Genomic DNA, 22,955 nt, shown 5'->3' with positions numbered 1-22,955 from the left:
ACTTAGAAATTGATTAAAAAAGTTGTTGTTGAATGCTCTCAAACGTGATGCGGAGATTCTCACACATACTTGTGCATTTATTTATTTTTTTTAATGACTTGACTCAAAACGTCATTAAAAACAGAGTCTTTATCTTTCTCATTTTGGGCAAAACCACCTGCAATCCGCACCCATTACTGCTCTTTCACAATACAACCTAGATTTGGGTGGTCCTCACATGTACTTATTCGAGCTTTCGGTGGTCCCAAGACTACCTGGTCTCTTAGTAGATCCGCCTCTTTGCTTGGGTGATAGGTGGTAGTTGTTGTTGTTTTTTTTTTTTTTTCAGTGGTGGTGATGCTTTTTGTGTCGAGGAGGGGGAGGACGGTGTTTTTCGAGATTGGGTTGGGGAAGTTGGTTTTCTTACTGTTTATTTTTATTTATGTGTATTTATTTTTAAAATTAAAAACTATTTTCTATCAAAGTTAATGCTCATTAAGTGGGAGGACAAGTGTATGTGTAGCATACACCATAATTTGAAGCGATCGAAAAATGCACCTTAAGAAGTTAGGTGAAAGCATCCCTATGCATCTGACGAAGCCTCTGCAAAATGGAAAAAAAATAATTTGGGATTTTTCTAGGTTTGAGTTGGAGAGAAAGTAAATTAAAAGAAGAGAAATATGGGTTTGAATTGAAGAGAAAGCAAATGAAATAAAGAGAAAATATGAGTTTGATTTTTACTGGGAGCAAATCTGGGCGTGCGAGGAACAGAAAGCAAAAGAAAGAAGAAAAGTAGAGGACAGGGGTGAGAGAGACTTAAATAAAAAAAAATGTTTATTAATAATAATAAATTAAATTAAAAATGACAAAAAAAATATTCGAACTCTAAAACTCTAAAACTAATTTAGTCATGATTTACTCCAACACTGCATTAAATGCTTTATTATCTTTATTCTACTTAGTCCATAACAAGTCAATTCAACTTAATCTTTGAAGCTAGTATGGTTCGAGATAATTCAATGTAACAAACGCACCCTTAGCCCCCTCCATCCAACTCAATTCTTTAAACGAAATTGGGGCGGGGGGACATTAACCAATGACTAGGTTTTTATTGTTAGCATCGTTGTACTTATCATCCAACAAAAATGGTTCACGTGATATCGTACTCTTAAATGATTGTATTAATTGTCACTCAGTACTACGGTCTGATGGTATTCCTTTTCACTTGGAAGTGAGAAGTCTTATGTTCAAATTTCGTAGATGACGAATTCGATACCAAATTAGGCTACCCATTATGTGGCTTAGCTGAACTCCCCATTCCTTAGTGTAAAAATATCAGTGTACTAAAAAAAATGGTTGTATTAATTGTACTCTTTTAATTTCTAAATAAATCTCGTTAAAAAAAATCTAAATAAAGAATCTTACAAACCCTACATCAACACGTTATTCAGAATTCACTATGACATATTGCCAAACAAAAACCTACTTAGTGATACTAGTGGACCTATTTTTTTTTCGAAAGGAGGACAACTGGTAGCAAGTCATAGTTATCCACCCCTTTCGGGGGTTGGGAAGACTCACAGAGGCATTTCAGCCTCCTACATGGCACAAGTTTGACTTCCACACTAGCAGCATGTTTCGAACTCGAGACCTCCAGTTTTTTGTTTTAAAAAAGTCTTGTAATCCGTCTTTTACCACTGAGTCACTAGCTCGTGGTTCTATTGAACCCCTAAATGATTAAAAATCACTAGTCAAAAGTAAACCTAAAACACATTTCCTTTGTTTATAAAGAAAATATAATGCTTTTTATTAAAAATCAATACATTATGGCTAAATAATTTTTTTTTTGTCGTGATGATCTTTTTAAATGATGATTATGAAAATGTATGTTTGGGATTAATAAATTTGAACCCTGATTATATGTTATCAGTTTTTTTTTTTTTTTTGTGAACAAGTTATTGATACAAATAAGAATCAATTTAACGTCTTGGTGTTTTAAATCGAGTAAGGTTGGGGAGACTAAATTTCTAAACTGAATTTTATAAACTAAATGATATGATTGTTGATGATTGAATTATTACTTGAGTGTCAATTAACGTGTTTATTTCATATTGGTAACACATAATTTAGTTTGCAAATTTAGTTTAAAAATTTAATCTTCTTAGCATTACCCTTTTAAATCTAATCAAGGCGGTTTAATACTTATAGTTTTGTCATTGTTGCATCAAGGATAATCATGTTTTCATATTAAGACCATCTCCAACCCTTGGCCTAAAATCTAAAATTTTTAGCCCAAAAAATTTAGGTTTTAACCCAGAAACAGCTTTTCTACTCCAACCTTTCTGGCATTAAATTTTAGCCCCATATTATTAAAGAATGAATTTAGACTAATTTTTTTCTTAAAATAACTTTTTAAAAATAAAAAATTATGTAGACTATCCTAATTTAATTTTATAAACATTTTAACCTAAAAATATTTAGATTCTAACAAATACTAAAAAATCATTAAATCGACACCATGAAACTCGTTAAACACTATGAAAAAATATGAAACAAATGAAAGATTTTTTTTTAATTACTTTAGCCGTTAGATTTAAATTTGGACCGTTAAATTATTATTTTTACCATTGAATTCCATCAAATTAGATCTAAACCGTTGAATTCAATGTATTTATAAATATAAAACTAAATAAAATATACATATATGGTGGGCCAGCCCCGCTAATCATGGGCTAAATTTGGCTTCTATTTGAGTTTTAGGTTTTAGGCCACATTTTAGCATTGGGTTGGGTTGAGTTTTGGGGGGAATAGAAGTGGAAATTTGAGTTTTAGCCCAATGTTGGATTTGAATTAGAACAAACCGATAAGATTTGAATTAGATCTTGAGGGTAGAGCACATTATTCTAACATACTTAACAATGCTTATGTCTTCCATTCAAAGACAATAATTGAATTTTTTATAACTTTTTCCCACCACCAGAAAGTCCTATTTGTCATTACATTTTTAAAAAGTAACAAAATCATACCATTATTCTTCAACTGCTCTAGAAAACTATCTAAATTAAGCCATTACAATCAAAACGATATGAACTAAAGGAAACTTCACTAAACCTAAAAGAATTAAAGAGTAAATTACATAAAATTACCTTAATTATGGGTCGAACTACAATCTCATTCATCATGTTTTAAAAATGATAATGTCATACCTCATTTTACGAATTTGTTGCAATGTCATATCTCCGTCAAATTTTCTGTTAATTTTTCTGTTAAATGCTGACATGGTTTGAGACAGACCCACACTCTAATTAAGTGGATAAAAATATTAACTAAATATTAAAAAAATTTAAGATAAATTATTTTAATACTTTTATTTTAAAACATGTGGGACCCACCCTATAATTCTCTCCCTTCCTTCCCTTTTTCCTGATCCGTTCCAACTCTCCCTTGGTCCCCTTTTTCCTAATCCGTTCCAATGGGGTCCTCCTCGCCCATCTCCACCTCCCCCCATGGAGCTCCTCCCCTTCCTCATCCTCCACCAAATCCCTGCCGCTGAACCCACCCCCTATAAACCTATCACCCTCATCCATCTTTTCCAATCTAAAACCTCAAAACCTCAAATCTCTCTCCCGCTGGTACAAGATCCCGACTTTATCCCCTCGTCGCCTTGCCGATGACATCTTCTATCTTTACTTCGACCCCTACATCCCGGCCTTCTACCTTTTTTCTCTTCCAGATCCCCAAATTCGACCTTGTCCCTGGGCTCGACGAACCCGCTGCAAAAAAAAAAAAAAAAAACAAATAATATGGGTTTTGTTTGTCCAAATTTTTTTTGGGGAGAGAGAATGAGTGGTGAAATTTGGAGGATGAAGAAATTTTTTTGGAGAAAGAGGAGGAGAGTGGTGATTTTTTTCTTTCTCTCTGCTGATTTGAATGTCTGGGAACGAATGAAATGGGTTGTGAAATCTGGAGGATGAAGGTGAAGAATGGAGGAAGAAATATGGAGGATGTGTGAGAGATAGGGGAGAGAGATTGAGATGTGTGAGAGATAGAGGAGAGAGATTGAATGTGAGAGAGAGAGATAGGAGAGAGGGGAAAGAGATCTGATGTGAGAGAGAGATATGAGAGAGATTGGATGTGAGTGAGAGATATGAGAGAGATTGGATGTGAGTGAGAGAGATGGGAGATAGAGATGAGAGAGATCGGATGTGATAGAGGGGAGAGAGAGAGAATGGGTGGGTCCCACGTGTTTTTAAATAAAAATATTAAAATAATTTATCATTAATATATTAATATTTAATTAATATTTTTATCCACTTGGTTAGGGAGTGGATCCCACCTCAAGCCACGTCAACATTAAAATTAAAAATTAACAGGCAAGCTGACAGATGTATGACATTGCAACAAATTCGTAAGATGAGATATGACATTGTCATTTTTAAAACATGAGGTATGAGATTGTAGTTCGACCCATAATTGAGGTAGTTTTATGTTTTTTACCCAATAATTAAATCATAGAATTTTTTTTTTCGAATCTCTCTAATATAACAAAAGAAAAAAAAAATTAAGGATAGTGTTATGAATACATTTATTTTTATTGCCACTTAGTATTACGGTCTAGTGATATTTTTTTTCCCTTGTAAGTGAGGTTAGGTTTGATTATTGTCAAAGACGAATTTGAACCATATTATTACTAGCCAATTGTGGGGCTAAGTCCATCCCTTTCCCTTAGTGTTGATAATATCGTTTGCAAAAAAAAAAAAAAAAACACTTATTTTTACCTTCCACACCTTTTTGTTAAATTTTGGCTATTAGTATTTTTTAATTCATTTGATCCTACGGTTGAAAATTAGGAAAGCGTGACAACATCATTTCCCAAAATACCCGATCTTTGAGACATATATGTCCCTATTCCATGCCTTCAGCTCGTTCAGTGCATTAATAACTCTTCTATTCCTATTACGAAAGTTTATTGAGGAAAACGCACCTTGAATGAAATAAACAATTGGGGCATTTTATTCATGTATGAGACGGACCAATCCCTATTCAAATTCTTATCGAACAAAAATCCTATTTCAATTTAGCCTCAAGCCAAATTGTCCAGTTCCACATGGCGTCAAAAGATTGGAGGCGTGATGTAAAAAAGGCGTTCGAAACAGATTTTGCTGCCGGCCCGTCGCAACTTCACGTGGTGTCACTGTTTCTTTGCTGGCCCGGTGAACACGAATGGCTGACTTATGCCCTTCATTGAGTGGCAAATTCATACCTAAATAATCTAAACCAACGCGTAAAATTACCACAATGCCCGTGCTCCATGCTTTTGCTGTAAAAATGCCTCGTCCAGGTCCGACTGAAACAAACTCACACTCCCGCTTTCTTCTTCGGACTTGGATTCTCTGCCCTCCAATTTCGGTGCTTTCCTTGTGACCTTCTGTTTTGTGTGGTCACGGTTAATCCATGCTAACATTTTATATTGTTTTTTATAAAAATAATAAGACAAAAAAAAAATAGTAATATAAAATATTGACGTGGTTTAACCGTGACCACACAAACAGGAGAGCACGGAGAGAGCACCGAATTGGGAGGGCAGAGAATCCAAGTCCTTCTTCTTCTCTTCTCTCTCTCTCTATCTCTGTGTATATATATACACACACACGCATATATATATATATATATATATATATGCGCAATAGAGAGGCATAGCGAACAACCGCAGAATAGCTTTTTGAGATCACGCATTGCAGTTGAGGGATCTTAGTTCCTATCTTCTTCTTCTCCTCCTCATTTCACTCACTCTCGGATTCGAATTCTCAGCTCTCTCGATCGCCATTTCTGTCAACAATGGCTGCTTGGAGATGTTGGTTTTCTTACTTTTTATTTTTAGGTAATTCTAAGTATCGTGATTTTCAAACTTTGATACATAAATTTTTTTTTATCCTAATTTCATACCTAAAATGAGGATTGTGTGACACTTTCATATCTATTAGCCTTTCCGTCAAAACCTCTGTTAAAGCATGACGTGATGCCCACATAGACAAGACTAGACGTCTAGTGAGATGACACGTGCCATAGTTTAAAATGGTAAAACAAGGACCAGGATCATCTCCTGAGCTAAGGATAAGGATCCTCCTCATCAATTAGTGTGGGCCGTTGGATGAAAATCCAACGGCTACAAACAGGGGAATCCCTTTACAGTTATAATAATTGTAACTGTTGGATTTTCATTTAACGACCCACATCTCTTGATGAGAATGATTCTCATCCTTAGCTCAGGAGATCCTGGTCTGTAAAACAATGCACCTTCAGAAGTTAGGTGAAAGCATCCCATGCATTCCCTTTCCCAATGGCAATTTGAGCAAAATGATCCGAATCCAAATGGCCAAACTACACATGCAATGGTCATATCACCGTACGCAATACGACAAATTGCCATTGTTTGATGTGCTTTGGTATGAGAAAACAAGATAAACGATCCCGTGAATTTCGTTGGGATATTCCTTGGTACTCGCCAGTGAGTACCCAACATGCTGACTTACTTATGTGGCCCATCAAATTAAGGACACTTTATATACTAAGGAACTGTTTTAAGGGAACTTTAACGAAAAAATTACAATATTATTCATTTTAACGAAATATCATATTTTTACATTAAAAAGTCAATCTTGGTATTATTTACTTAACCCTTTATTTTGTCCTTATCGTTAAAAATCAAAGTTTTTGAATCATTTTCATTAGTTTTCCTTTCTTTTAAACACACAACCAAAATGGTTTGGTCGAATTTGCAGAAGAATGGTGATAGTTTGGCTGGATTTGAGAGGAATGACGATGACAGAGGAGAGAGGTCGGTGGCATAGGGAAGGGAGAAAGAAGATAGGTGTTTGGTTCTCAGGATAACAATGATTTGGGTGAATTTGGAAGATAAATTTTGGACAATTATTGGGTCACTTAATAAGTCAGTAAAAATTGGGTACTGACAAGACAGTATGCAAGTACTACCCTTTGATTGGCGGTACCGCATGCAACGTAATGTCAGTTATGACCCTTTCAAGTTCCCACTGTGCAGTTTACGTAATTAGCTGAGGCCACATATGTCTTTATGGCGACCTATCAATTATTGGCGAAGCACGTGACAGCAGATCCCTACCAAAATAGAGGACACGTGCGTCTGTATCATCACATACCACGTATTTCGACTGCATACCGCATAGTATATGGTGATCAGAATCAAATATCTGCGTAAGTTACTGAATTACTTTAAATTATTTAAGTATATTTATACCAAATTTAGTAGTATTGTTCGTCATAGTGTTGGTTGAGGTTTCTTTCTGCATTTAAATTTCCATCCCGCAAAAGCATATTTGCATTTTAGTATTGTTGTCAAGTGTAACAAAACGTTTACAATAAAATTCGATGGTTCTTCAAACTACGAGCAAGGGCTACTAGAAAAAAAGACTAAACGGGGCATATTTCCATCTTTGTTTATTGAACAAGTTGCAATTACAAGGATTATCCTCTCAGGATGTTTACAATCATGTAATCATATATAGTTCATGTATATTTGAACATTACTAAAAAAAACTGTGAACCAAATACAGTTATGAGGATACTGTTGTTATATTTTAGTCGTTGCAGCCATATTAGATTCACAAAAGATATGAGTAATCGATAGCAAAGCATCTCGTAGGTTGGTTGACGTTTCTGGGTTCAGATCTCTACTTCGAAAACATATTTACAATATAATGGGATATGGGATTGTGAGCCCTAAAAAAGTTATAAGGACCTTGGATCTATCATTTTCATTTATTTATAGTATTTTTAGAGAAATGCGAAGGGAATCCTCTTGAAGCAGAATTTTTTATGAACTATCTGTTATCTCATGTTTTAGCACAATATTTTACAATATTAAAACGAGAATTGTTGTTAAACTATGAGATGACAAAGAGTCCATAGAAAATTCCAGACCATTTCCAACCGAATGGTCCAAAAGGTCGAAAATAGATCGAAAATCAAGGGCTAGGCCAGAGGATGAAAGGGCCAAAGGGCCAGAGGGCTGGCCCCTTCTAATCCCGGGCTGGCCAGAATTTTGCTTAAAAATGTCAGATTTCCTGTCAGATATAACCGACATGAATAATTTTGTTTATCGCAATAGTGTCGGTAATAACCGACACACATAGTAACGGCTAGACAAGAATAATTTTGATTAATTGCAATCGTGTCGGATATAATCGACACAAATAGTATGAAAATTTTGAATACAACTAGCTGAGTCAGCTAGCCGTTGTATTCATTTTTTTTTATGAATTTAAACCTTTTTTTTTCTATTTTAAATTCTATTTGTTTCTATAACTTCTATTTTACAAAATTTGTTTCATACTTTTTTTTAAATTCCATTTTTTCCCTATAACTTCTATTTCACAAAATTTGTTTCATATTTTTTTTCAATTCTATTTTTTTCCTATAACTTCCTAAGCCATTATACAACATTAAATTAAATTCAGTAACATGAAACAACATTAAACAATATGAATTTAAGTTGTTGTAGTTTTTAAATTTAAATAATAAATTATGTTTGGCTCTCGATTGGAGACGGAGCCAATTATTACCCTATACTGTTGATTAAAATATTAATATCTTGGAGGACCAGAGGGCTAAAACCAACCCTCTAGCCAGCCCTCGGTTGGAGATGGCCTTAGCATATCTCATATTTTTATGCAGACTCTTCCTTCGCTTGTTTTTCAAAATAGTAAAAAACTCAAATCATGTTAGTTTCTATATGATGATGTATTATGGAGCTAACATTTGTTTTCATTCGTAAAATTTGTGCAAATTTGGACTCTTACTTCAAATTTAGTAAAATACTCCAATCAAATGGATTGTATTCTATAATATATGCTTGCATTTCATAGTGGATATAAAAAAAAAATTAGAATTATTGTACGATTTTTTCACACCCTCAATGTGCAGAAACATTTTAGTATGTCCGGAACATTGAACGGTACGCCACATATTGTTATACAATTTGAAGGACACTTCAAAGAAAAAAGTTTCCTCTAATTATATAATGATATGTAATGTACCGTTTTGTATTTCAGATAAATTGAAAATTTCTCCTCAATGTGAAGATTTATAAGATAATTAAATTAGAAGTGCCAATTGTTGGCTATTATACTTTACACACGCACACGCACATGCATGCATGAGATTTTTGTCACTAAAAATAAAAACGTGACAAAGGACTCTTTCAATTTATAATGCATTAAGGCAATCTTACCAACCCCACATCCACGTGTAATCGACTAGGACTGCTAAATAATTGCCAAATAAGAATCTACTTATTGATACCAGTGGACCCTTAAATGATTCAAATCACACTATTCAAAAGTACACCCATCATTTTGAAGCACATTTCATTTGTATATAAAGAAAATATAAGGATAAATTTCATTTTACCCTTTTAGGTTTGAGATCAATTTCAATTCCTTACAACATTTTTAAATATTTTAATTTCATACATTTACTTATTATTTTATTTTAATTCATACATCTGTTAAAAAATCTGGGGTAAATTACATAGTAGCCCCTCAGGTTTGAGCTCTATTGCAATCTCATACAACATCTTTAAAACATTTCACTTTCATACCTCAAGTACTATTTTATTTCAATTTCATACAACCGTTAGATTTTCCATCCATGGATCTGTTAAATGCTGACGTGGCTGCCACATATATGACACGTGGCTGCCAAATGTCTGCCACGTGGCAAATAAAATAATTTTTTAATTCTTTTTAAAAAAAAACATATTTGTCACCATTTTTTTTTCTCTTTCTTCTTCTTCTTCTCTCTCTTTCTTCTTCTTATGCGTTCGGACCTTTTTTTTTTTTTCTTCTTCTTCTTCTTCTTTTGGGTTCGGTCATTTTTTTTTTTTTTCTCTTTCTTCTTTTTCTCTTTCTCTTTCTTCTTCTTCTTCTCTTTCTTCTCTTTCTTTTTCTTCTTCTTCTGGGTTCGGACCTTTTTTTTTTTTTTTTTCTTCTTCTCCCTCCTCCTCCTCTTTCTTCTTCTCTTCTTCTTCTTCCTCCTTTTTCTGGGTTCGGTCCCTTTTTTTTTTTTTTTTTTCTTCTTCTTCTTCTTCCTCCTCCTCCTCCTCCTCTTTCTTCTTCTTCCTCCTTCTTCTGGGTTCGGTCCTTTTCTTTTTTCTTTTTTTTTTCTCTTTCTTCTTCTTCTCTTTCTCTTTCTTCTTCTTCTTCTCTTTCTTCTCTTTCTTTTTCTTCTTCTTCTGGGTTCAGACCTTTTTTTTTTTTTTCTTCTTCTCCCTCCTCCTCCTCTTTCTTCTTCTCTTCTTCTTCTTCCTCCTTTTTCTGGGTTCGGTCCTTTTTTTTTTTTTTTTTTTCTTCTTCTTCTTCTTCTTCCTCCTCCTCCTCATCCTCCTCTTTCTTCTTCTTCCTCCTTCTTCTGGGTTCAGACCCCTTTTTTTTTTCTTTTTTTTTCTTCTTCTTCTTCTTTCTCCTCCCTCCTCTTTCTTCTTCTTCTCTTTCTCTTTCTTCTTCTTCTGGGTTCGGACCTTTTTTTTTTCTTCCAATTTCAGGTTTTTTTTAAAAAAATTAAAAAATTATTTTATTTGCCACGTGGCAGACATTTGGCAGCCACGTGTCATATATGTGGCAGCCACATCAGCATTTAACAGATCCATGGATGGAAAATCTAACGGTTGTATGAAATTGAAATAAAATAGTACTTGAGGTATGAAAGTGAAATGTTTTAAAGATGTTGTATGAGATTGCAATAGAACTCAAACCTGAGGGGCTACTATGTAATTTACCCAAAAATCTGTTAAGTAAACCGTTAAGTAATGATATGACAAATATAGGATCTCTATTTATGCTGCTATATATTGCCACGTGACTAAAATTTTAAAATATTAAAATAATTATTTAAAGAAAAGTTAAAAATAAAAATAAAACAAAAACAAAAACAAAACAAAACCCAGATCCCCTTCTTTCCCTTCTTCCCCACCAGTGCCCACCCTCTCACCCCCCATTACCCACCCCTTCCTCCATCCCCCATCACCCGTAGCCACTTCCTTCCCCACTGTGCCTCCATCTCCGACGAGAACCTCCTCGCCGAGCTCTTCCCCCAGTACACCGGCAAAACTCGCCGGTAAAGTAGCTCCGTGTCGGAGCTCGTCAAATTGACGTTTGGGGTTCGTTTTTCTCCAAACTGACGTCAGAGATGAGTTCAAGGGGAAAAAGAGATTTTAATAGCGGTGTTGGTGGTCTGAAATTCGTCGGAGATGGTGGTGGTCTTCATCGACCCGATCGATCGGGGTTTTCTTCGAGTGAGGGAGAGTGTTGCGAGAGAATGAGATAGTTGGGGAGAGAGAGTGGTGCGAGAGAAAGAGTGTTGGGGGGGTGGTGGGAGAAGGGGTGGGTGATGGGGGAAGGAACATGAAGAGTTGAAGGATATTGTGGAACCAGTTGGAGACGAACTGGATGCAAGTAAAAACTTCACGGCAGAGATATGACATCAGAGCTCGAGAGGCGCTTCTGTTGGAAAGGATGCATGAAAGGTTGTCTTTTCGTATAAATGAGGCAAGATTAAAGATGGTGAACAATTTCTCTGGGTCTGGGATGTTGCAATGGATTGATGACCATGTGACTGACCTTTTACATGCAACTCGCAAAGATTTTAAGCATGAGCTAACCGTTAGCCCGCACGTTGTTGCGATGGTTCAATTAACTAAGGGAAGAGCTCGGTGGGGAGGTTCTCGTTGGAGATGAAGGCGCAGTGGGGAGGGAAGTGGCTGCGGGTGATGGGGGGTGGGAGGGTGGGCACGGGTGGAGAAGAAGGGGATCTGGGTTTTGTTTTGTTTTGTTTTTTTTTTCTTTTTTAACTTTTCTTTAAATAACTATTTTAAAATTTTTATTAAGTTTTTAGCCACGTGATACAAATGTGGTAGTCACGTTAGCATAAATGGAGATCCTATATTTGTCACGTCATCACTTAACAGATTTTCTAACGGATGTATGAAATTAAAAAAAATTATAAGTAAATGTATGAAATTAAATATTTTAAAGATGTTGTAAGGAATTGAAATCGACTTCAAACCTGAGTGGGTAAAATGTAATTTACCCAAAATATAATGCTTTTTATTAAAAATCAATACATTATGGCTAAATAATTTTTTTATTTTTTGTTGTTTTGCTTTTGTGGTGATGATATTTTTAAATGATGATTATGAAAATGAACGATTTCAATTAATAAATTTAAATTCCAATATTACGTTATGATCATAATTTGATTAACAAAGCAACGAACCAGAATGTTAATACAAATTATTGTCCGAGCAAAAGCACGATTTGTTTAATATAATTTTGAGAAGGGGGATTTGAATTTGGTGTTGCCGAGAAAACACACTATTCTAACACACTTAACAAAAAATCCAATTTATGGTTACATATTTAAAAAGTTAACAAAATTAAACCATTACAACCAAAACGATATGAACTAAAGTGAAAATTCACTAAGCCTAAAAGAATTAAATCATAATTTTTCTTTCGGAGTCTCTCCAATATAACAAAAGGAAAAATTAAGGATAATGTTATTAACACATCTATTTTTATCTTTCCTTTTATCTTTCACACACCTTTGTGAGTTAAATCTTAATATAATTCAAAAAAACAAGAGCAGTAAATCCAAGAAAATATAAATATGTAATTTTGGAATAAACAAAAGGATTCACAAATAAAAGAGCTAATGAGATAACCAGTTCATAAATTGTTAAAGCTTACATAAAAGTAAGAATTTTAATTAGATTGCGCTACTTTGATATCTGATGGTGTTTTTCGTAGCAGTCCACAGGGTTGGTTTACTTTTGGACATGCTTCATTTGTTTTGCTCTTCTTTCATTGATCTTCTTCAATACATTTAATTCGTATGCCGAAACTTGAAGAGGTGTGTGAGAAGTGAAAATAAGTGTGTGAAAGTAGTCAAAATTAAACCACAATTTAGCATCAAGACAAGTCCTCCAAATCCACGTGGCGTCAAAAGATTGGAGGTGTGAAGTAAAAAACAGATATTGCCACCGGTTGGTCGCAACTTCGCTTGCTTTCGAGTGCCACTGATTCATTGTGGGATCGCTGAAAACGAACGGCTGACTCGTGAGTCATGCCCTTCATCTAAGTGGAGAGATTTTTCAATGTGACCGACACACGAGATGGTACATCACGTGTCATTATACAAATGATAGAATTTGTGTGTTAAAAAGTTAATAACTTAAAAAATAAAATTTTCCAACACTTACATAAAAACACGTGATGTACCATCCGTATTCTCGTCAATTTCTTCATCGAGTGGTAAATTCATACCCAAAACTATCAAAACAAATACATTAAGTTACCAAAATGCCCACGCTCCATGTTTTTGCTATAAATTGCAGCTCCGACTGAAACAAACTCTCACACTCCTGATTCCTTCTTCCCATTTCTCTCTCTCTCGATATACGCCTATATACATGCGGCAGAGAGGCAGAGCGAACAACCGAAGATCCAGGAGCTTTTCGAGATCACGCATTGCAGTTGAGGGATCTTAGTCCCCATCTTCTTCTTCTCCTCCTCATTTCACTCACTCTCGTTTGAGTTTGGATTCCAATTCTCAGCTTTCTCGATCACCGTCAACAATGGCTGCTTCTGCTAATGGTATGAGTCTGTGACGGTCGCATTTTCGTTGTTTTTGATTAATTGTGAGGTTAGTTATATATGTGTTCGATTCGGACCTCTGAGTTTCGAATTGTTATTGTAGGTGAAGAACGGGAGGTGCAGAAGAACTACTGGGTGGAGCACTCCGCCGATTTGACGGTTGAGGCCATGATGCTCGACTCCAAGGCCTCTGATCTCGACAAGGAAGAACGACCTGAGGTATATCTATATCTATCTATACCTATATGTATATCTATATCTATGTCTATACCTATATCTATATCGATATATGTCTGTATAGTTATAAAAAAAAAAATTTAAAAATTAAAAAAAAAGTAGAGTATATAAAAAAACGACAATGCTGATGAATTGGTGAAGTAATGACATTTACAAAAAAATTTGGACTTTGGAACTATTAATTGAAAAATTCGAAACTTATGGTGAAATCGGAGTTGATTTTCGGACCGAAAGACTGATTTGAGAAAGAACTCTTTGATGAATTTAACAGAGCCCTGATTATTCGAGACATGAAACGTTACGAAATCCGAATGAATCAGACCCCATTGTTACAATGCAGAAGCTAAATGAGAAGAAAATTGTAGTTATGGACTTAAGATCTTTAATTCATTTGACCACCACACTTTTCTTTTTAAACAAGAAGCTCCAAAGTTTAATCCTTTCCGGACCAGTAAAAAGAAGAAACGAACTTTCGAGAATTTGGGTGACCAAGTATTGACATTCGGAACAATTTTATGTTTGATGTTTCATTTTTCATGTTTCATGTTTTGTAAGCAGCATTGATTTTTTTATGGGATATCTGCACAGTTTTTCGCTTTTTTTTTTTTTTTTGGGTGTGTGTTGAGATGATGTTTTCATGTAGTCACTATCGCATTTTCGAGGCTTGACTTAATTGGATCTTATCAGGTGCTTTCTATGCTCCCTCCCTATGAGGGTCAATCGATTGTAGAACTCGGAGCTGGGATAGGTCGTTTCACTGGAGAATTAGCTGAAAAGGCCGGTCAGCTTGTCGCATTAGACTTCATTGACAGTGTGATAAAGAAGGTGATGCTGTGATCAATGTTTCGGTTCTCATCTCACACTGAAAGTGAGACTTCTATCTGTTTTTTGATAAACCTTGAATCTTTGATATGCTACTTTCCAGAATGAGAGCATTAATGGACACCATAAGAACGTCAAGTTCATGTGCGCTGATGTGACATCGCCTGATCTGAAGATTTCTGAAGGATCAGTGGATTTGATATTCTCAAATTGGCTTCTTATGTATCTGTCAGATAAGGAGGTAATTTGCACTGGTTCTATTCTATGTGTCTTAAGGATTATGGTAGAGGTTACTTCTTTGTCATTTTGTTCTGAAATCTAATCGAAATTTTTCGACACTGCAGGTAGAGAAGTTGGTGGAAAGGATGATGGGATGGTTGAAGGTCGGCGGATACATCTTTTTCCGAGAGTCTTGTTTCCACCAATCTGGAGACTCTAAACGAAAATCCAACCCAACCCATTACAGGGAACCCAGATTTTATACCAAGGTTTGCCTTCTCACTACTTTTTTTAAGATGTGTTATGGAAATGCTCAATTTTGTTTACTAAATCATGAAGTGATTATCATCGGTCTCAGTTCATTGTAGTTTCTCGAAATTATTCAATTTTAGTAATATGCGTTCACGTTAAGATGTATGTTCTAATTCCGCCTCTTTCCTATAAACTAAATCTGATATAAAGTGAAAGTCATGAACATACACCTACTGAAGTTTCCCATGACTAATGGCATTGTATCAAAAGTATATAGTTCTGTCATTTTATGCTTGTATGCAAAGTAATAATTTAGCAGACAATTATATATGAGTTACTTTGTACTGCAGGTTTTCAAAGAATGCCACATGCCTGATGATTCAGGGAATTTCTTTGAACTCTCTCTTGTTAGTTGCAAATGTATTGGAGCTTATGTTCGGAACAAAAAGAATCAAAATCAGGTATAAAACTAGTACAAGTTTCTTCAGCAGTTTTCCTTTCTTATAGTTCAACTGGCTGGCTGACTGACAACATTATTGGTTGCTACAGATCTGCTGGTTATGGCAGAAAGTCCCTTCAGAAAATGATAGAGGGTTCCAGCAGTTCTTGGATAATGTTCAGTACAAAAATAATGGCATACTACGATATGAGCGTGTCTTTGGGCGAGGTTTCGTGAGCACAGGAGGGATCGGTAATACCTGTTGGCTGATTATTTATCTTTGGTTTTCTGATTGATTGTCCTAACATGCCTGATATGAGTGAACACGTCTCTTTTGAGCAGAGACTACGAAAGAATTTGTGGCAAAGTTGGATCTGAAGCCTGGCCAGAAAGTTCTTGATGTAGGCTGTGGCATCGGGGGAGGTGACTTCTATATGGCCTCAAACTTTGATGTTGAGGTTATTGGCATTGACCTCTCTGTGAATATGATTTCTTTTGCTCTCGAACAATCCATTGGACTCAAATGCGCTGTCGAGTTTGAAGTTGCTGATTGCACAAAAAAGACTTATCCTGACAATACCTTTGATGTGATATACAGCCGCGACACCATTTTACACATTCAAGTAAGTGCGCCCTTGTCATTTATCTGTGGGAGTCATGCTCTTTCAGCAACTTCATATTAATTTTTCAAGTTTCGCTAAACTTCCATTTACGACCTGATGACACTTTGAAAAATTTACAGGACAAGCCTGCATTATTCCGATCCTTCTACGAGTGGTTGAAGCCAGGCGGTAAAGTTCTCATCAGTGATTACTGTAGGTGTGTTGGAACTCCATCTGAAAACTTTGCTGAGTATATTAAGCAAAGGGGATACGATCTCCATGATGTAAAAGCTTATGGTCAGGTATGCTTTGAAATTTGGCATCTGATTTCTTTTACCAGCACGTCTTTCAAAATCATTCATCCATAATTCCTTGATATAAAATAATACTTGTACATTCATACCGTCCTCAGATGCTCAAGGACGCTGGTTTTGATGAGGTCATTGCTGAGGATCGTACTGATCAGTTCAAAGCAGTTCTGGAGCGGGAACTGGATGCCGTTGAGAAGGATAAGGATTCATTCGTCCAGGACTTTTCTCAGGTGATTGTCTTCCTCATTTCCATGTTTTCCCAATTAACATATCAAATATTTCTCCATTCATTCTTCTGATTCTTTGTGATTGCAAATATGAACAGGAGGATTATGATGACATCATCGGTGGATGGAAGGCAAAACTGATCAGGGTTGATTCCGGCGAGCAGAAGTGGGGCCTGTTCATTGCCAAGAAGAATTGATCCTTCTGATAATCTTCATATCCCGTGTTTTATTATTAGACTTATGTATTTTAAACGACGTTGCTCGTGATTTAATATTTCTAGTTGCTAGTCTGTAGAACGATCCTATTTCAACTCAATAAAGTTGTAGTGTGATGTCTTTGGACTTTAGCCGCTATGCAACGGAATTGGAGTTGTATTTCTTCAGTTGTTATGGTAAGAATCGTTGATAAGTTTTTCTCTATACATTATCTGTTGGCTACTTTCAAACTTGTACTTACATACATATGGAGAAAGAATTAGGAGACATCACTTGAAGTAATCTGTGACATTTGTTTCAGATCTCACAACAACCGGTGAAGTAGAGACCGTTTTGTAATTTATGCTCGACTGGAACTCGTTGGAGATCACCTTTCTCTTTACCATCTTCTGTAAATTCTTTCGGGGGTGAGGACCTAAAAATCTGCACCAGTAAGTCACGACATGAGTACTAATATGAAACAATAGTAGTGTGAAGCAAGGAACCCTACCTCAATCCGTAAGCATAATCCAGTTGAAAATGCACCGGTATAAATTGCAGGTATCCATTGAAATGCAACAATCCAGTCCCATAGCTCTGTCCATGTCCATGGTGATTGGTTGGAATAGTCGGTACCATCCAACAACCCTCCGATGAAAACCCAAATTTTGGATAAGAGAGCAACGACACAAACATCATATCCAAGAATTGCAAAGAAGTTTTCTTTCTTTGTGCTTCCAGAAATATGTTCAGTTCGAAGCATATGAATTTCGAAAAATATTGCACTCAAGAAGTTCAAAAGATCTCCAACCTGAGAAAAGGGTAGTACTATGAATAGTCTGTAACACGCTTCATTACATGAACTCAGCTTTTCTTTGAAACATTAGCACCAAGAACTTAAAGGTGTCACGCTTACATTCAGAGGTGATCCACTGCGAGCATAGCAACCCGGAGAGCAGACATGAGGAATCCGAACCAAGTACGAGTAGGTATGGTTGCTTGTTCCAACCATGCCATCAAGCAAACTATTTTTCATGCCATCAAGCAAATTATTATCCAAACTAAGTCTTCATGTTTGTGAAACCAAATTATTATGTTCCTTTGCTACAATTCATTTTCCATGTGAACATTTCTCAAGTCAAGATGGGAAAGCATAAAGAAGGTGTGAGTCAAGTCAGTTGGCTATATTAGTGTGTCTGTCTTTTTTATCCGGATACAATTTCCCTCTTTTAATAAAATAACAAAGATATATTTCAAGAGTCATGTTAAGGAATACCAACTACCTTATTGTCTAGTAGTATTTCTTTTTCCCAAGTCGTTCTCGTAAAGATTTAGGGCTAAAGGTCGTACCCAGTGCACAAGGCTCCCGCTTTACGCAGGGTCTGGGAGAGGTGAATGTCGGCTAGCCTTACCCCCATTTATGGAGAGGCTGCTCCCAAGTCTCGAACCCGAGACCTACCGCTCATGGGCGAAGGCACTTGCCATCGCACCAAGTGCGATGATATATTTTCAAGGTGATCCACATGTAGTAATTTCATCCTATAAGCAAATATAGGTTGTTACAAGCAAGGGCTTAACATATGAAGGAAAACTAAATTTACTAAAATTCCCATACAAACACAATATCGCGGTATTCAAAGATAATAGTTTGCGAAATGAACATATTCAAAATCACTTAATTATTGCTTGGATCACACGAAACAGCAGACTCATCAAATCGAACACCTTCAGTGTTCTTCTCCACCTCCCATCCCTTCTTCCTCTTCGACGTAATCGCCATCTTCATCAATCGTGGCATCTTGGTACTGTTGGTATTCCGCAACAAGATCGTTCATGTTGCTCTCCGCTTCCGTAAACTCCATCTCATCCATTCCTTCTCCGGTATACCAGTGCAAGAAGGCCTTCCTCCTAAACATCGCCGTGAACTGCTCGCTTACTCTTCGGAACATCTCTTGTATAGAAGTCGAATTCCCAATGAATGTCGAAGACATGATAAGACCTTGCGGCGGAATGTCACAAACGCTGGATTTCACATTGTTCGGAATCCATTCAACGAAGTAGGAGGAGTTCTTGTTCTGCACATTCATCATCTGTTCGTCTACTTCTTTTGTGCTCATTTTACCTCGAAACATCGCTGATGCTGTGAGGTAACGTCCGTGGCGCGGATCAGCTGCGCACATCATGTTTTTGGCATCCCACATTTGTTGTGTCAGTTCGGGGACAGACAATGCACAGTACTGCTGCGATCCTCGAGATGTCAGAGGCGCAAATCCCACCATGAAGAAGTGTAGTCGTGGGAATGGGATTAAGTTCACGGCTAGCTTTCGCAGATCTGAGTTCAATTGTCCAGGGAAGCGTAGGCAACAAGTAACTCCGCTCATAGTTCCCGAAATCAGATGATTCAGATCCCCAACTGGAACACACACAAAAAGTACATTTCAGTGTTTAGGAACTAGTATTCCGTTTGAGGTCAAAACATATTTTTCGGCATCAGGATTAAGTCGATCAACATTTTACGCTTCAGAATTAATGAGGATAAAATGCAATGCTGAGTTTCATATGTGGATTCAACTTACAGCTTGGGGTGGTGAGCTTGAGAGTCCTAAAGCAGATATCATAGAGGGCTTCATTGTCGAGGACCATACACTCATCGCCATTCTCGACCAGTTGGTGAACGGAAAGTGTGGCATTGTAAGGCTCTACAACAGTGTCTGAAACCTTCGGAGATGGAAAGACAGAGAAGGTGAGCATCATTCGATCTGGGAATTCTTCTCTGATCTTTGAAATGAGCAGAGTTCCCATTCCGGAGCCGGTTCCGCCTCCAAGTGAGTGACATACTTGAAATCCTGCATCAAGGTAAGACCTAAAATATGAGTGACATCTAAATAACTCATCTGGATATTAAAGCATCTGAAAAACTAAGGTTGAAAATTATATAGAAAGATTAAATTTGAATTTTGTACCATATTATATGCGGTAAAAAGTTTAAAAGCTAACCGTGCAAAAAATGAGATGTTCTTTCATCTAAAGATTACAAAAATTTGTAGACGTGATGTGCTCCCCTATCCAACCGAATTCGAACCTATGCACCAAGTTCAAATTTCTCCCCCAACAAGAATATCGCTCGTGTCGGACTTTACGTTAAATAAAAAAAATTCTGGAATTAAACGACGTGCAGTCGAGATTATACAAAATATATCATTAATAATCTTGACGACGATTGTATCTACTCATTATCAATACATGGTGACAGTTCTTTAATAACAAACGTCCTTTTGAATTAGAACACAATTTGCAGAATTATATAATTAGATCACAATCAGATCTAATTAATCATACGTCCTTTTAAAAATTAATCATACGTGAACCATGCAAATTAATCAGCACAAAACAAATAAAATTAGATAAATCAAATCATACAAATTTTTTGTGTGATCAATGAATGAAAATAGATAAGTAACCTATATATATATAAACGTTACCTTGCAAGCAGTCACAGCTCTCAGCCTCTTTCCTAACAACATCGAGCACCGAATCAATAAGCTCAGCGCCTTCCGTGTAATGACCTTTAGCCCAATTGTTTCCGGCCCCGGACTGTCCAAAAACAAAGTTATCTGGCCGGAAAATCTGGCCGTAAGGCCCAGCGCGAATGCTGTCCATGGTGCCTGGCTCGAGGTCCATGAGCACCGCGCGAGGCACGTAACGGCCGCCGCTGGCCTCGTTGTAATAAACATTGACCCTCTCCAACTGAATGTCAGTGTTACCGGTGTACTGCCCGGTGGGGTCTATGCCGTGCTCGTCGCACACAACCTCCCAGAACTTTGATCCTATTTGGTTCCCACATTGCCCTCCCTGGATGTGCAGAATCTCTCTCATTTTCGCCGATGTGTAGGGGGTAAAACGGGGAAGATGCGTAAGATAAATACGTATAAAACTGCCCGCGACTCTGTTTCCTTGAAGGGAAGGGTTATTTTTGGAGGGAAGGGTAGGGGTAGTTACTTATAAAGAGGGAGGGAGGATGATCTAACGGTGAGGATATGGGTGATAACTGATATGGAAGTTGGGAGTTTGATCTGGATGGTTGAGGAGTGTCCGTCCGGCGATAGGTAGTGGGGGTAGTTAGTTAGTTATGGGACGTCAATAGTGTTGCCATCTGTGGATGTTTCAATCAGTATCGCCGGCTTAACAGGGCCATGTTTTTATTTATATATTATCTTCTAAGTTTTTTATTAAGTATTTTACAATGCACTCATAATATCAGAAATATTACGACACCACAATAAGTCTAGTAAGTGGCGGATCCAAGACTTAGTGGGCTTGTTGTCGTCAGTCAAATCATGTTGCGTGCATATCAACAGATATTGACATATGTCAAAACAATCTGATGAGTAACATGGAGCGAAATTGTCGAGTGTTGTCGACGCAATCTGTTTAGATATACCTAGCAGGTATGACATCAAAAGTAAGTACAAAAGTGACACGTACAAAATATTAGGAGGGTCCTTAGAAGACCTTCTCAAGTATATTTTTCAGACTCCGGATGGTTCTAGGGCCACCTTGATCTCATTATGCATCTGTTTTTTAGTATAGTTACAAGTACATATTAAACTCATCATAAATACATATTATTTTTCGACATGTCGTTGTTCATGTGAATCGAATTTGAAATCTCCTCTAACTAGTGAAAATATATACTACTAATCTAATTGTTCTTACTTTTAGAAGGTATATGCTTTTCTTTGTAGACAATTGCTCATGTTTGCCATCACATCGTCACTTACTAGGAGGAGGCTAAAGTCCCACAATGGCGTTTCTGTTGTTTCATTTTCCTTATACTTATACATTTGATGTTGACTTTGACTTAATCAGCACTTGGGTTTGGGTTTCATCAGATGTTGACCAAATGGGCCTCTTGCAAAGTAACCCCATTATTGCCCAAAGTACTTATTGGGTCAGGCTCTTTGTCCTTCATCTCTTTCTTTATCTTTTTTTTTGGTGCAAAAACTGGTTTTTTTTTTATTTTTTTATTTTTACAAACGATGGTATCTACATTAATGTAGATGACCTAAGTCTCACAATAGGCTAGCCATAATAATGTGATTCAAATTTTCTTTTGACGAGAATCGAATATGAGATATCTTACTTATGAGTGAAAATGAACATCAATAGACTGTAGTATTAAGTGGCAAAAAGTTATATTTAATATATATCACTCGGATGTATGTATGTTAAAGTTTCAATAATAACTATCTTTCATTATGACAATTATATTTAATGTATTTTACCAAAAAAAGAAAAAAAAAAAAGCTATTGCTCTTTGTAACTTGCCCGAGTAACCGGATTGGGATCACTGAAAAATGTATCTCAAAATCCAAACAGTTTATTTTTTAAGTTCTTACTAGAAGTTAATATCAACAAAAATTCACTCAAACCGGATTTTATTTTGTTGTGAAAAAAAAAACTAAAATTATTTAGTCATATAACTATAATCAAATAACTAAATAAACAAAACATTTACGGCAAATAATGAAAAATATTCACGATCAAATGTCCAAAAGATTTCTGATTTGAGCTAATTTTGCTGGGATGGTCTTTTCGATAAAGACTCTAAAAATGAACAATTCAAGTCGTGAGATTCCATTTTGGAGTGAACGAAATAAGTAATTAGCGTCTTAGTATTTATAACAAATGTATTGCATAGATTGATTTACAATTGAATCGTGGAGATTGGTGTAGCTGATGTAGGGTTGAGAACTAAGCAATTGTGGTTCAGTGAGTATAAATTGTAAACTCTCTCTCATTTTCTGTAATCTATTCAACTCAGATGATATCAACACAAGCTTTCATTTCCTTCTATGCCTTCATCTTCTTCTTATATGTTCTTCTGTAATATAGATAGTTTCAGGCCATTCGTTATGTTCATTTGCATATACAGCATAACGTTAACGAAAGAAGGTCAGTTAAGCACAAAATTCGCAACCATC

The 22,955-nt window shown here is 36.2% G+C and overlaps 3 protein-coding genes across 3 annotated transcripts; 1 reads left to right on the top strand and 2 right to left on the bottom strand.

Moving 5' to 3' along the window:
- The first annotated feature begins 13,379 nt into the window (after positions 1-13,379).
- Positions 13,380-17,196, top strand: LOC103455627 (phosphoethanolamine N-methyltransferase 1). The gene is made up of 11 exons (XM_008395202.4): positions 13,380-13,667; positions 13,771-13,886; positions 14,592-14,729; positions 14,830-14,967; positions 15,071-15,214; positions 15,548-15,658; positions 15,747-15,888; positions 15,979-16,259; positions 16,379-16,540; positions 16,651-16,779; positions 16,875-17,196. Exons 1-11 carry the CDS (start codon positions 13,649-13,651, stop codon positions 16,971-16,973), a joined length of 1,479 nt encoding a protein of 492 aa, XP_008393424.2. The 5' UTR covers positions 13,380-13,648; the 3' UTR covers positions 16,974-17,196.
- A 93-nt stretch (positions 17,197-17,289) lies between these two features.
- Positions 17,290-18,007, bottom strand: LOC139191283 (uncharacterized). The gene is made up of 3 exons (XM_070811863.1): positions 17,888-18,007; positions 17,483-17,782; positions 17,290-17,415 (listed from the first exon to the last, which is right to left on the bottom strand). The coding sequence occupies exons 1-3, from the start codon at positions 18,005-18,007 to the stop codon at positions 17,290-17,292; spliced, it is 546 nt and encodes a 181-aa protein (XP_070667964.1).
- A 468-nt stretch (positions 18,008-18,475) lies between these two features.
- On the bottom strand, positions 18,476-20,979 carry LOC103424612 (tubulin beta-4 chain-like). The gene is made up of 3 exons (XM_008362704.4): positions 20,454-20,979; positions 19,548-19,817; positions 18,476-19,384 (listed from the first exon to the last, which is right to left on the bottom strand). The coding sequence occupies exons 1-3, from the start codon at positions 20,845-20,847 to the stop codon at positions 18,699-18,701; spliced, it is 1,350 nt and encodes a 449-aa protein (XP_008360926.1). The 5' UTR covers positions 20,848-20,979; the 3' UTR covers positions 18,476-18,698.
- Between the last annotated feature and the right edge of the window lie 1,976 nt (positions 20,980-22,955).

This window comes from Malus domestica, chromosome 14 (assembly GCF_042453785.1).
Source record: "Malus domestica chromosome 14, GDT2T_hap1".
In the NCBI taxonomy this organism is placed as follows: Eukaryota; Viridiplantae; Streptophyta; class Magnoliopsida; order Rosales; family Rosaceae; genus Malus; species Malus domestica.
This window is presented reverse-complemented; position numbering and strand designations above follow the sequence as displayed.

What these genes read in the sequence shown, in the direction of transcription:
- LOC103455627 (XM_008395202.4), top strand. An exon ending in ACAAAAAGAATCAAAATCAG is followed by an intron (nt 15,659 to 15,746) that starts GTATAAAACTAG and finishes TGGTTGCTACAG; the next exon opens with ATCTGCTGGTTATGGCAGAA. An exon ending in CGTGAGCACAGGAGGGATCG is followed by an intron (nt 15,889 to 15,978) that starts GTAATACCTGTT and finishes TCTTTTGAGCAG; the next exon opens with AGACTACGAAAGAATTTGTG.
- LOC139191283 (XM_070811863.1), bottom strand. Translation starts at nt 18,007, where the DNA reads ATGAAAAATAGTTTGCTTGATGGCATGGTTGGAACAAGCAACCATACC. An exon ending in GCAGTGGATCACCTCTGAAT is followed by an intron (nt 17,783 to 17,887) that starts GTAAGCGTGACA and finishes CCCTTTTCTCAG; the next exon opens with GTTGGAGATCTTTTGAACTT. An exon ending in GATTATGCTTACGGATTGAG is followed by an intron (nt 17,416 to 17,482) that starts GTAGGGTTCCTT and finishes TTACTGGTGCAG; the next exon opens with ATTTTTAGGTCCTCACCCCC.
- LOC103424612 (XM_008362704.4), bottom strand. Translation starts at nt 20,847, where the DNA reads ATGAGAGAGATTCTGCACATCCAGGGAGGGCAATGTGGGAACCAAATA. An exon ending in GAGCTGTGACTGCTTGCAAG is followed by an intron (nt 19,818 to 20,453) that starts GTAACGTTTATA and finishes ACCTTGATGCAG; the next exon opens with GATTTCAAGTATGTCACTCA. An exon ending in CAAGCTCACCACCCCAAGCT is followed by an intron (nt 19,385 to 19,547) that starts GTAAGTTGAATC and finishes TGTGTGTTCCAG; the next exon opens with TTGGGGATCTGAATCATCTG.